The 15,132-nt window shown below is 28.7% G+C and overlaps 1 protein-coding gene across 1 annotated transcript; it reads right to left on the bottom strand.

The window, feature by feature from the left end:
- Positions 1–12,215: 12,215 nt before the first annotated feature.
- Positions 12,216–12,641, bottom strand: LOC112506276 (zinc finger protein 11-like). Its single transcript, XM_025110288.1, has one exon. The coding sequence runs from the start codon at positions 12,639–12,641 to the stop codon at positions 12,216–12,218; it is 426 nt and encodes a 141-aa protein (XP_024966056.1).
- Positions 12,642–15,132: the final 2,491 nt, after the last annotated feature.

Here is a 15,132-nt window from a genome sequence, read left to right as displayed (position 1 = left end):
ATGAACGGGTTTAAGAGTTTTTAAGAGTTTAAGAGTTTTAAGAGTTTAAGAGTTTTTAAGAGTTTTAGTCAAATGCTTTATAATATAGTATAAATATAGATATAATTAACTGTATTATATTATATTATATTAAAAAAAATTAATTTATTTATTAGGTGGTTGGTCATGGTTAATGACCACGTCTCGTGCAAGTAACCCATCGCAACTTGTTTTGGTAATACATATAAAACCTTTCTACCAACGTCACAATGCTATGTATCTCAACCCCTTATTTATTTCTTTATTAATACAAGAATCAGTTTAATTTATCTGTAAATGAAATGTCAATCACAATGGTTTGATCGGGTTTTATATATTTTTCAAGTTGTTCGTATACTATATAACTTCCGTCTTTGAATATTACACGGTCAATCGTTGAGAACGTGTCATTAAGAACGTAATGAACTTTTTCTGTACCAACTACTATTTTAGATTTTTTCTTAAGAAGTTAATTATATGATAAAATCATTTGAAAAGTCCCGGATTTTAGAAAATTTATTCCAACATTGGTAGATGGGAGGTGAGAAATTGGGTTGGTGAGACGGTGACCGACTTAGTTAGGAAGGAATGCTGGAAACAGACTCTATTAACAAAAACGGTAAGGGTTAAAAGTATTTTTTTTTTTAAAACTTTTCACTTAGGGGTTGTTTGTTTACCTCATAATTAATAGTTCCATTAAGAGGCAACATCTGAATCGTTATGAGGCGAAACTTGTTTGACGAAAAGAAAGTCTGTCTCTTAATTGTTTTAAAACTCTCTTAATGATTTTATATCATGGACCTCCCTTAACCATTCAATGCCCTAGTTTTGTTGTAAACAATTACCAAACAATTATATTTCATTTTGCACTATATCATGAGTGTCTCTTAATCATTCTGATCACTTAATAATTCTGCATCAAACTATTCAGCAACTGCCAAACAACCCCTTAAATCCCTCCAGTAAATTTTTGAAAGGGACCCCACAATCCTAGCCCACCATTGCTAACTCCAAACATTATTTTGGCAATTTACATTCAAGGGGTAGAGGCTAAATTCGTAAAAGAATCATATGACCAGATCATTAACATAATAAATAAAATCTAAGAATTAATTCTATAAAAAAATCAACATATCACATGGACCAAATCCGTAATTTACTCAATAATATATTTTTATGGGTGATTTGGCATCTGGAAAGATACAGAAATGGATTTAAAAAAAAAATGAATAGATGGAAATCTTATATTATATTAAAATATATAAATTAATAAATGGAAATAGATTTTGTTAGGTAGTTTATTATAATAAGCAACGATTATATGAAAACTGCATTTTAATATAATGTAGGTTGGTTAAATTAAATAAACGTGCTTCACACTATACATGGTTCCCTACATTACCAAACATTATTTTGGTAATTTACGTTCATGTTTAATGAGACATTCTTGTAAATAATATATATTTATACAATATTATAAAGCATTTGATAAAAAATTTTAAAAATAAATTTTTTATGCATTAAGTACTGTTTATTGATACATATTACTTAAAATTGAAGATTACAAGTAGATTGTGCATAGATACAACTTATTAAAGCTCTATGTTTGAATTCGTATAACTAACTACGGATAAATATAATCAAATAGAGAATACACATCTCATTTTAAAATATAAAAAATCTAAAATATAATTAGAATAATTATCGAGTTCTAACAAAACAATTAATTATTATCTTTATAAGAAAATTATATTATTAAACCAAATATAAATTACTTTATTATTAAACCTAAATTAAATTATAATTAAAAAATTACACAAATAAAGAATTTTAAATAGTTGATTTTGATACTAATATCGATATATTTTTGTCAATTTTTAATGATATCTTCAAATTTATATTTTATTCAAAAATAAAAACATCATTCGTTTTTTCAAAATCACATAAGATCATATTATAACATCGACTGAGATAAAAAATAAAATAAAATATTAAAATCAAGATGTATCTCGCTGCATGAGTACCCTTCTAGTTATTTAATAAAACATTTAGATGAAACTCTTAAATTTTAAGAGTACTATACTTATATAACAATTAATATAAAATAACAATACATTAAAATCCCGTTTAGTTTGAAGGAATAGAATGAATTTGGGGGGATTTGCATTTCAAATCTATTCAAATCTTATGTTTAGTTTGTTGGATTGTTCGGATTTGAAATTCTAGGATTTAATTGAAATCTTTCAAACATAGAATTTTGAAATCTTTAGGGAGTGTTCGGATTTCGAAGAATTGTATCAATAAGGTTTTAAAAAAATGTTAAAAACATTTGTTTAGTAATAACCAATTAATAAAAATGTAATTCAATTATATTTATAATTATTTATAAATAATGAAATCCAATTCATTCTAAATCCTATAAACCAAAAACACCAATGATTTCAAATTCATTCCAATCCAAATTCCTTCATAAAATCTAAATCTCTCACAACAACGAACATGTAAATCAACAAACCATAAAAGTCACGTGATGAAAATCAATTTGTTGGAGGGTACAAGTGTAATTTGGGGGAAGTATTATAATCAAACTTTTGGAGTTAGATTTTTATCAGATACTAGCCTCCATGATGAAAATCTATCGTGTAAAAATTACTTAAAGGGTCGTTTATCAAATGCTTATTCGGATAAGTGTTTATCAAGTCATATTTTTTTACCAGATGAATATAGTAAGGATCAATAATCTTACCTGATAAGAGTGAAAGCATAGACTGAGAGTCTTACCCGGTAAGTGATGACGACGACTCTTACCACGGTTAGCGCTTACCGGGTAAATTCTTACATACAATGTCATTTTGGTAGACTAAAATCTTACCTGATAAGTAAACGATAAGGTTGAATTTTACCGTTAAGCGCTTATCGAATAAGTGTTTAGGTAAACGGTCCCCAACTGATCTCATGTCCAAACATAAATTTCAGATTTTTGGTTTACAATAATTTTATTACATTTCTTTATAATGCACAGATAGAAAGTAGCTATTTGAAAGCATATAATTCACATAATATTGTACATAATAAAAAATATTGCAAAAGTAAGCTCTCCACTATGTTAATCATCATCTAACTTTATTCGTATTTTAATTATTTTCTATTTTTATTTTTATTATTAATAATATTTTTTTTCATTTAATTAAACTCTTATTATTATTATTTTATTTCAAATTCTTAAAATTTCTATTAATATAACTTTTTCACTATTAACATCACTTCATATTTATTATAATAAATATTATTATTATATAAATACCACTTCTACATATATTTTTATTACAACAATATTGTTTTTTTTATAAATAAAACATAATACAACGTAAATTAACTTATATTTGAAGTTTTAATAAAAACTGATGAGTTCTTATCTGAATTGTTAAGGATTGCTGAAAAACCAATAAAATTATTATTTGAATATTTAAAAACTTAATAAGAATTAATTGGTTATTCTTTAAGTTTTAAAGTTGAAAAAAGATGATGGATTATTTTTTAAAATTTTAAAGTTTCAGAAGGATTAATGATATATTCTACTAAAATATAGATAAAATGAAATTAAGGATCAACATATGAAATTTTAAAGTTTTTATTCGATTTTTATACAGACAAACCATACGACTATATACATATGGTTAAAATTTGTAAAAATTATAAAATAAATGATATATATTTTTTTTATAAATAACTAGGCATATTTGTCTTTCTAGTTTATTGATTTTAAATTTGATTAATATATAATACAAATAAAAATTATAATTACTATAGACTAATAATTATTATTATCTATTAATAACAAAATAAAAGAGAGAGAGAGGGGGGACATAAGAGATCTGAAATGATGTCATTTTCAAACTTTTAGGTTATTTAATGTCATTTGCCTTCGTTTCATATATATATATATATATATATATATTGAATTATAAATTTAATTAAAAAATCATAAGACAACAACATAAAATAAGAAAAATTAACGCTAAATGTTAATTTGTAGGTGTTTTCCTGTATTTTTATATGTTACTTCGGATCTACGTCAGAAAATGTCAATGATCATAGTAATCTTAATTCCACATTAACAATTCGATTCGGTTGAGTTATATTCAAGAAATTACAGAGCAGCGAAGACTTATAGTTTTTATTATGATCTTATAGTTGTCTATTTTAATTTATTTGATCATTAATTAATTTTTTAGAACGAAATTATAAAAAAAATATTACATATTTTTTTATAAGCTTTAAATTCAAGTTTAATTGTTTACTTGTTAATAATAATTTTTTATATAACTGAAATAACATATTATAATTTGATGGAAAAACATAAAAAATATCATAATTTTTAAACATACATATTTTCAAAACTTTCATTTTGGTACCTAAGATGTAATGTTTTAAATATTTAAGTACCCGAGTAACCGATTGAAGCATTAATCGGTTACCATGCTGATATGGCGAGTGATGTGGTATCCAACTCAATATAGTATTTACTATTCAACTCAATTTCATTTCATCACTCACCACATCAGCATGGTAACTGGTTAATGTTTTAACCAGTTATCTGGATACTTAAATGTTTAAAACTTTACATATTAGGTACTAAAATAGAGGTTTTGAAAGTACGTTACTGAAAATAAGAATCAAGTTAAAATACGTTATTTTTTCATGCAATTTGCCCAATTTTTTTTATTAAACATTATTATTTGAGTTGTATTTTTATATACAACAAATGAAACTCACATACACCCTTTCACATTTGGTAAAATTAGAACTCTTAACCTCTAGAAAGGTTAATCGAGATTGTTTTAGATGTTTTGTCGTAACTAAGCACCAAAACTGATCTTTGGGTCATTCATAGTCGTTCGATGGATTAGTCGGTGCACATAAATTTGCACGAAAATACATGGTTACCAAAAAACCGATCTTTTAAAAGAAGACTCTGCAAAATAAAAATTGCAACAAAATATGTTCCATGTTAACGAAATTTAACCATAAATAACAATAGAACAACTTTATTTAATTATATACAAATCAAGACATTCATTTTTCAAAAACGAAAATAGTATTTAACTTATTATGACAATGACAACGATGTAGAACTTATTTGATAAATGTCAAATGACTCCGTTACATTTGAAAGCCACTTTTGTGACTATCTATTTGTTTCTCAATTGAAGTTTTTAACAAACATTTCGTTTACTATTTCACCAATTGTTCATTAAAACAGGTTTTAGTATAGAGTTTAGGATGGTATAGTGTTCATGTAATCGTCCTAACAAATTTCCCAGAATCCTAAAAACATGATTTGGTTAATCACGTCTGATTTACAGAATTTTTCTAAGAGATTTTGGGTTGTACGTGTAATGATTGGTTTTAAATTATAGTTGGTTGGATTTTGGAGTTATTATAACAACAAAAAGTTCAGGGATAAAATCTGAAGTATGTCGGAAGTTGAGGGATTATTGGTGAAAATTGTATTCACCTCCATGTGATTCAAAGTTTTGGTCCATTAGTATTTTGTTTAGGGATGTGTTTGCATTTTTTTTGGGGGGATAGGCTGGTGCATGCAATGCTCATCTCTTAAAAATTCTATAAATAGAAAGTTTGAAAGAAGGGGAGGATTTTCCTTAGTTGATATGATTTGAGAAAATTCTCCTGAAGAAGTTAAGAAGAACTGAATAGATTTAGTAAGGTTCGGTTAATATTACGAGGTGAGTTTTTAAAACGTTTTTGGTAAATTATGTGTTACAATGTTTTACATAAATTGCTTTGATGCATAAATATTATGTAGTATATTGGATTTAAAGTAACATGTTTAAGTATTATGCTAATTTTTGTTCTAAGTCTGTAATGTTTTATCGTCTAATACTACATCCGATAAGGCTGGGTCATCGCCAAAAGCCTTGATCGGATTGGGTGGTCATCGCCCAAAGCCTTGACCGGATTGGATAGTCATCGCCCAAAGCTTTGACCGGATTGGGTGCTCATCGCCCAAGAATGTCCAATGAGGGCGTTCATAGTTCAAGTGTTGTCCAGTGAGGGCGTTCATTGCCCAAAGTGTTAACTGGATTGAGCATTCATCACCCAATCTGTTGTCCAATGAGGGCATTCATCGCCCAATACGTTGTTCGATGAGCGAATTCATCGCTCAAGAAGTAGTAGATGAGTGGTGGTGGAAGAAGAACCTCGAAGTAAATCAACAACAAGAAGAACCTGAAAAAAGATGTATTGATGGTGGAACAAAAGAACCCCAAAGTAAAAGTAACCTGAAAAAGAACCTCGAAGTAAAACAACAAGAAGAACCTGAAGAGAAAATGCATTGACAGTGGAACAGAAGAACCTCGGAGTAAAGATAACTTCGAACTAAATCCGGCTGCTTGAAGAGGATGAAGATGAACCAGCTTTCTTTAGTGGTCGTACAGGGGCTTTGGTGGGTGGAGGATGGGGGTTTGTTTAATTTATGTTATTGTTTAGTTTTTCTAAAATGGTTTGTTAAATAATTTTACAATGATAAAATTATAAAGATATGATTTATGTTACTTACTCTTAAGTTCTATTGGTTTATGTTATTCATAATTATCACATAATAAAAAATATTAAACAAGGGTAATCTGGTTATTTTAACAATTTAGTTCCGTCATGTCCAATTTACCAAACGCAAAACACACAGTTAGTCTAATCATGTTCTAGTCGTACCAAACACAAAACAAACAATTAGTCTTGTCCAGTCCAGTCATGTCCCGTCCCTCCAGTCTGCGCATCGAACACTTTCTAAAAGTTGGGGTAAGCTTGTAGTCCAGTGAATTTCATGGTATTATGCAATATAGACGTTAAATCACTTCTAACAACATCTCAAAATATCATATTTGAAATATTTTTCCCACATATTTGTATGCAGTAAATCCTCGTAATGTTTTTGCATTTTCGAAATAAACCATGTATTTGTATGTATTAAATCTTTATAAATATCTTTTAAGATAACTCGAAGAAATTATAACTTCAAATTAAAAGCATTTGTATGCATTAAATCCTTATACATTATATATATGTTTTCTATATATTATTCAATCGGATAATGATATTAAAAAATTTACATTCATATTTGAAGAAGAAAAAACATATGGATTATTATTATAAAAATAGTATTTTATTAAATATTCAAAACTTAACTTAGAAAAATAATTTTAAAACTTTGTTTTTATCGTGAATCCGTGATGTTTATGAGTTTATGAAACAGTGATTGATGCGATTAGAAAAATTCTATAAAAGTGTAAAATCTAAAGTTAAAAATGTAAAAACACAAAAATTAAAAAAAACAAATTTCTGTTTTGAAAAAAAGTAATGTCTTGTAAAAAACACATGGCACGGTAAGCCATGACACTCAAGGCGCCATGACATACGTGATGCCTTACAAATACGCTATAAGTCTTATCGTAACGATGGAGACATGTCTTGTATACTAAGAAGTACAATACTTTAAAGTTCCAGATATATTATAAATAACTAGAAGGATACTCGCACAATGTAGCAAGATAAATCTCGATTTTAATGTGTAGTTTTTATGCTTTGTCTCTATCGATACAATACGATTTCATGTGTTTTTGAGAAAACAATAATGAATTTATTTATGAATGAAATATAAATTTGAAGATAGCATAAAATTTTAAAAAAATACACCGATATTAGTATCAAATTAACTATTTAATAGCTCTCGTTTTTTTATACAATTTCTTTAATTAAATTTTGTTAATATAATTTAATTTAGGTCTAATAACAAAGTAATTTATTTTTGGTTTAACAATATAATTTTTATAAAAATAATGATTCTGTTAGAATTCAATAATTATCCTAATTATATTTTAAATTTTTTATATTTAAAATAAAATGTTTATCCTGTATTTGATTATATTTATCTGCAGTTAGTTATATGAATTCAAAAATGGAGCTTTAATAAGTTGTACTTATGCACAATTTACTTGTAATTTTAAATTTTAAGTAATATACATTAATACATAGTACTTCATGCATAAAAAATAGTTTTTAAGAGTCTTTATCAAATGCTTTATAATATAGTATAGATAAGCAACAAACTTATTTATTGGCATATGACAACAAGACACCTCACCAACTTTTAGCAATTTATTTATCGTTTACCGACTACAAAAAGTTTCCTTTTTTTCATTTTCATTTTGAATATTATGATTTTTTTTATTACGCTTTGGATAAGATGAATTTAAGCTTTTGTTTAAGTTACAAATTCTTAGTTAATTTGCTATGATCCAATATATTCATGTTATAAAACAATGGTTTTTAAGCAATTTTTACAATTGTTTTCGACAATGGTGGTAACCGAAATTTTTGATGCATTTTAAGCCATATACATCCAATACCATCCTCTTAACTCAAACTTTGAGATTTACGAAGATGCTATGAGAGGCACGCGATGGAGTAGAGGCCCTGGATGGTTCTTCCACTGCATCGAAAGGGAAGAACTTTGGTGATGGGTTTTCTTCTGTTGACGGAAGATGGAAGCTGGGAGAGCGTATTAAAAGAGAAGGGTACACAGGTTACAAAACTAGGGTTGAATGTGAACGTCGTTTTTGTGGATGGCTGAATAAGCCCTTGATTGCCGAATAAAACCACAACGAAGCAGGTTTATAGGACTTATTGAACAAGACATATGACTTATTCAGTCCATTAAGTTATAGTGAAGTGAAATATCCTTGAAAACCCTTTAGTACTACTTTATGAATTGAAAACCAATCCATGATAATTTCAAACCGTGTGGGCTCAGATTAAAATGGCAAGCAACAACAGTGAGACATTATTTCAATGGGTTGGTCCTTTTATTTGGTTGGGCCGAGATTTAGGGATCAAAGAAAGCGATTTGTTAGTTTATTTAGTTAACTTGAAGATGGTTTATGAACTGTTTATCGGATAAAGATGGTCAAAATAGGATTGTATCGGGATCGGCGTAGGACCAGAACCGGTTATGGATCAGTAGTCCTTGCTTGGTTACGAATTTTACGAAAAATTCAAAGCCTGGCCCTAGACTAGTTACGGGACCGGTTGTACGTAGGACTAGTTTTTTTTAAAAAAAAGTTAAGTTTCTATAAATTATATCAAGTTTTTTGAGATTTCTACAATATTTTCAAGTTTTTATCCAGAAAGTTATCCTTTTTTAAGTTTTAAAAGTTTTTCAATACTAAATTTCTAAAGTTCTAATTTTTACAAAAATGTATATCATTTTTGGGTAAAAAAGATTTTTAAAAAATATTTAAAGTGTATATGAATGACCTGGTTAGTGATTTTAAAATGTATTTTAATAAGATATTGTCCAAAAAAAAACTCAAATAAAATTTCTTATATGTTCAAAATTGATTTTTGAAAAAAAAAAAGAATGTGAATGATTTGGGCCCATCATGGCACCAGAACTAGAACCGGTTCTAAGGTCTGGGCTTTGTAAATGGAGAACGGGCCGGGTGTTTTTGGTCTGGACTAGAATCGGGACCGGTTACAAAAGGAAAATCTTGAACCTGAACCAATTTTATTATTGGGTCAGCATTTACCGCCAAGAGAAAATTTCCCACTTACCTTATCATATTCATCATAGATTGTTTGTTAATGTCTTAAACCTGGTAAATGATTACCGGATAAGAGTGTTTTCCATTACTTACAAGGTAAGACTCTCGGTCTTTGTTATATCTCTTACTGGGTAAGATTTTTTTTTTGTCATTATCATGCTTGCTCAGGTGATATCGGTAAACAGTTACCCGGTAAACGTTTAGTAAACGGCCATTAGCGTTACATGATTAGTTTGCAACATATTTTTATAGAATTTTTTTAATATTATTTACGTGTTAATGTTAAGAATATAATTAATTTTAAATATATTCAATATTTAGCTCATTTTGAAAGTATCTACAAGACCTGAGCTAATAATTAATTAACGTAATAAGGGTATAAAATACTTGAAAACAAATGAAAATAGATAGAATCTCTTCCTTCTTTTTCTTCAATTTTCTAGAATCCACGACATGATGAACAAGTATGGGGTATCTTTCGTCATTACGACCGCGTTAGAAGTCATTACGATCGCGTTAGAAGCACCGCTACCCGTAAAAGGCTCAAATATGGAAAGAGGTGTGGGAACAGTACAAAAGGAACACAATTTTTAAAAGAAGAAATCATTAGCCACGAGTGGGATTTCCAGTGATAATCAAAATGTCGAATGGCGGAGTTGGAAAAGGGAATAAAAATAAATTTTCTCGTTCTTTTAGTAACTATTTTTTCAGCTTTCCGAAAAAAAAGTTGAAAAACGAAAAACATTAAAGTCTCTGAAGGATGAAACCCGTAAATTATCCCTAACCACCACCCTCGACTTGTAGGAACCATGAAGTTTTAATTCTTAAATTTTCATATAAAACCCCGTTTATCGTTTCACCTCAAGAAACTTATGGTTTCGTTGATCTTAAATTTTTGTGGTTTCACAAGCAATCATACCCCAAAGATGGATCCACCCCTGCACATGTCGGCAAGTACTGCAGTTGGTAATTCGCCGATGGGTTGCAAAAGGCAATGGTTTTTCACATAATTTAACAACTATAAAAATTATTTAAGGAGAGTTATATCCGTTGATGAAGGTTTTATATACTTCCGTTGTGACAAAAACATCTCTCAAGTTTTTTCATACGTTGTTCAAACTTTTAAGAGTCCCAACACTTTAACCATGTATCATTTATATTTTTCATTTATAAAAATAAAAAAATATTAAAATTTATACAAATATATTTTTATTTATATTGAGAAAATATTATTATATTTATTAATAAAAAAAGTTTGTACAATAAAAAATAAAAATTGAGTTATCAAGAAATCTTTATAATTAGGTTATTCAAAAATCCGTAAAAATTGTATAAAAATATATACAAATTTGAGACATTAATTWAAATATAAAATAATATATAAGAACTTTAAATATGTATGTACCTTATATGATTTATTTATTAATTTTATTTTAATGTAATTACTTTAATTATATTAATTAATAAATAAAAATGATTAAATACAAAACTTTAATAAAATTTTATAAATTTAAAAGTGATTAAATAAAAAAACATCTGTACGAAAAACCTCACAAAAAATTGTTAACAAAGACCTTTCACTACCTCAATACCAAAAACCTCTTAAAAAAGGACATTGTGGATATGGGTGTTCAAAAATCTGAATAATCCGATCAATCCACCTCAATCCAACTCAACGTGAAATAATTAAAATCGAAGCAACCTAATATTTAATCGAGTTGTAAATTTTTTCAAACCATAAGTATTGAGTTACTATTATTTGAACCCAACCCAATTAACTCGATATTTTTTTATTTTTTCGATTTAATATGATTGTTGAATTTCTATTAATATATACATTCACAATTACACTATCATGTACGTTCTTCATATACACATATTTTCAATCTATTTAAATCTCTATGTAACTCATTCGTATACATGTTCAGAATCTGTGAACATATATATGTAAATTGAGAAAATTAATTGAATATGATATACGTAAGAAATATGGATAAGTTGTATCAAAGAGTTCATAATGGAAAAAAAAATTATGAGGAGAAAAATAACATATTCAAGGATAGAAAAAGATTTTAATATACCAAAGTATCAACCTGACCAACCCATACGATTTGGGTTGGATTGGATTAAGATTTTTCAAACCGCAAAGATTAGATTGAGTTGTTTAAATGTCTTCGACCCAATAAAGACAACCCAGAAGATGCTAACTATGGATGCTATAACTTATAGTACTTCTTGGAAAGTAGTACTTTTATTAAGAGTAGAACCATCATAACCCTACCGGAATCTATATCGCATATGGTTCAACTTTCCAGTTAAATCTGGAAAGAGTAGTAGTAGTAGTAGTTACACTTACACAGGAGATTGGTAACCAAAAACTACCCTTTTACACACTTGACGATTTCCATTGCAAAGAGAGTCGTTCTGAGGGAGCTAAGAACTACAACAATAACATACATACATACATACATACATACATACATACATACATACATAATATAAGTCGATGGAGTGTTGGCTTATTGGGTATCAATCTTCTTCGTCATGATGAGATATAGGAAAGTGGGAGGATTCAACTTACAGCTTAAGATTCAAGTCGAGTGTATTTGACTTGAAGTCCTCCAAAGATCTCTCCCGCTGATTCTGAACAGAAGTGACTCCATATCCATGGTTGATAAACCTTGCGACAGTACTAGTTGTCGTCTCTGATCCATCGCCTCTTCCAGGTGGTGTCACAAGCTGCAGCAAGCAGGAAGAATGGACTTCCATTGATTGGTGAAAATGGAAGGCAGGGTATTTTCTCGCTGCATCTCTCTCCCTTCTGTGAGCATTCTGATGACCTCCTAATGCTTGTGAATTGTGAAACTTTCTCTTGCAGAAGCTGCATGTATATACCTTGATCATAGACGTGGTGGCTGATTCTAGGCCGTTTGATCCTAGGCTTAGATTCAGCCACCCTTGTTCATCACCATCTTCAACTCTATCTTTCCCGCTGCTATTCATCGGATGATCTGTTGAGTGTTGAAAACTAGACAGTAACCCACAATATATGAGAAACTAACTTTATATATAAAGACAAGAGCATGAGCTTGATAGGAGGTTCAATCTTACTCCTTACCTGCAGGGCCGGTCTTATGATTTTTGATGTCTTGTACGAAAATAATAAAAAATGCCCCTAAGCATATTTTTTTAAGCCAATGAAACAACGAAACATATGATTTTTTTAAAAAGTTTAACCTATTCAAGATAAATATCTCATCCTCATGTTGATTTTTATTAATTATAATAAAAAAAATACAATCGGGGGACATAAAAACCAAAACCCCGAATACAAAATATAAAACGATAAAATGATAAATAATGGATTAAGATCGTCTTCTTTTTCAGTTTTCCTTTTTCCAAATTGAAATTAGCAAAAATTGAAACTTTATTTCGAATATATAGGACCTAAAAGACAAGGAACACTATAATTAGTTTTTAACTAAAATAGTAAATTACATCCAAATTACTGTCATAGTGAGCAAAACGTAAAACTCAAAAATTACAAGTCTAACGACTAAAGGCTAAGGGTCTATCTGTTAGCAACTTAATAAGTTTAATGGAGCTAACAGCTTATTCGGTCAACTATGTATGACTATTTCGTAGTGGCTTAATAATATAGAAAGTAACTTATCCAGTAAACTTTTAAGGGGTACTTTATATAGAAAGCCAATTTTTTTTTTCCAAACATGTCTCTTCCAAATAAAAACATGCTTTTACATATGCGAAAAAATTCTTTTAAACAAAAACTTTTTCAACTTATACAAACAGATTAATTCAAATAGACAACTTTATTAATGCAGACAACTTTATACAAACAAAAACTTTTTTAACTTTCCAACTTTTTTCCAACGATGTGCATTCAGTATTCATCACTACTAGGCCTCGACCCTGTTTTTATAATTAAAGCTTGGTGTCCAATTCCCAAATTATTGAACCCAAAAGGGAAAATTGCTACCAAAATGGAACCAACTTTCACCTAATTTCTATTTTGGGGAACCAACTTTCAAAATCGTCATTTTGGGGAACCAACTTGCGAAATAATTATAGAAAAATAACTAAAATTCGTTTTTTTTTTCCAAAAATTAATGCAATAAAATCTATTTTTCATTTCAAATCTCGTTTTTTTAATTCAGATATCAAATTGAACATTTAAAAAAAATCCAAATTACCACAATAAAAATTGTTTTTTACAAATGCTAAAAAAACCAATTTAATAGAAAAAACTAATTGATGCAATTGGTTAGATATAAAAATCTTGAATGTAATATTTAATATTATATTTTTTATTGCATCAATTAATTTTTTTCTATTAAATTGATTTTTTTTTTGCATTAGTAAAAAAACAATTTTTATTGTGGTAATTTGGATTTTTTTAAAAAATGTTCAATTTGATATCTGAATTAAAAAAAGAACGAGATTTCAAATGAAAAATAGATTTTATTGCATTAATTTTTGGAAAAAACGAATTTTAACTATTTTTCTATATTTTATTTTGCAAGTTGGTTCCCCAAAATAGGAATCAGGTGCAAGTTGGTTCCCTAAAATAACGATTTTGAAAGTTGGTTCCCCAAAATAGGAATCAGATGCAAGTTGGTTCCCCAAAATGATGATTTTGAAAGTTGGTTCCCCAAAATAGGAATCAGGTCCAAGTTGGTTCCCCAAAATGATGATTTTGAAAGTTGGTTCCCCAAAATAGGAATTAGGTAAAAGTTGGTTTTATTTTGGTGCAATTTTCCCAACCCAAAACTAGTAATATATGACAACTTGATGTCCTTTTATGCTTTGATGCCCTGTGCGACCGCATGGGCTGCACGTGGCCAGGGCTGGCCCTGCTTACCTGGGTAAGTGCTTACCAAGTCATGTTATCTCACCAGATTAATATGGTAAGGACCAAAAATCTTACCCGGTAAGAACGAGACAAGGACCATAAATCTTACCTGGGTGAGGCCGACGACTCTTATCACTGTAAGCGCTTACCAGATAAATTGTTGCATACGATATCGTTTTGGTGGACTAAAATCTTACCCGGTATGTAAATAAAAGTGTTAAATTTTACCGATAAGCACTTACCGTGTAAGTATTTGGTAAATGGCCCCTCAATCTCTATCTCTCTAAAGATATGATATTGATTTTATTCTCATTTTTAAATTATTAATAACATATCAAATTAATGCTTAATCTTTAGTAAAAAAGCTTTTACACATGAAATAAACTTGTGTTATGTGTGTATTTATATAGGTTAATAAATGAGAAAGAAACTTCATATATAAAGAGGTACGATTACAAGAGCATGATACTAAGAGGAGGTTAAATGCTTACACACACACACCCTCTTTCTCTCTCTCTCTCTCTCAAAATAACTAACAATATGATATTGAACCACAAAGGTTGTGTCCGGTTGGTTTGAGCTTGGCTTCAAAGATCAAAAGTACCTGAAGGTCTCAGGTTCAAA

The sequence above is a fragment of the Cynara cardunculus genome (genome assembly GCF_001531365.2).
Source record: "Cynara cardunculus var. scolymus isolate 2C chromosome LG 2, CcrdV1, whole genome shotgun sequence".
In the NCBI taxonomy this organism is placed as follows: Eukaryota; Viridiplantae; Streptophyta; class Magnoliopsida; order Asterales; family Asteraceae; genus Cynara; species Cynara cardunculus.
Note: the sequence above shows the minus strand (reverse complement) of the source record. Positions and strands in the feature narration are given on the sequence as shown.

What these genes read in the sequence shown, in the direction of transcription:
- LOC112506276 (XM_025110288.1), bottom strand. Translation starts at nt 12,641, where the DNA reads ATGAATAGCAGCGGGAAAGATAGAGTTGAAGATGGTGATGAACAAGGG.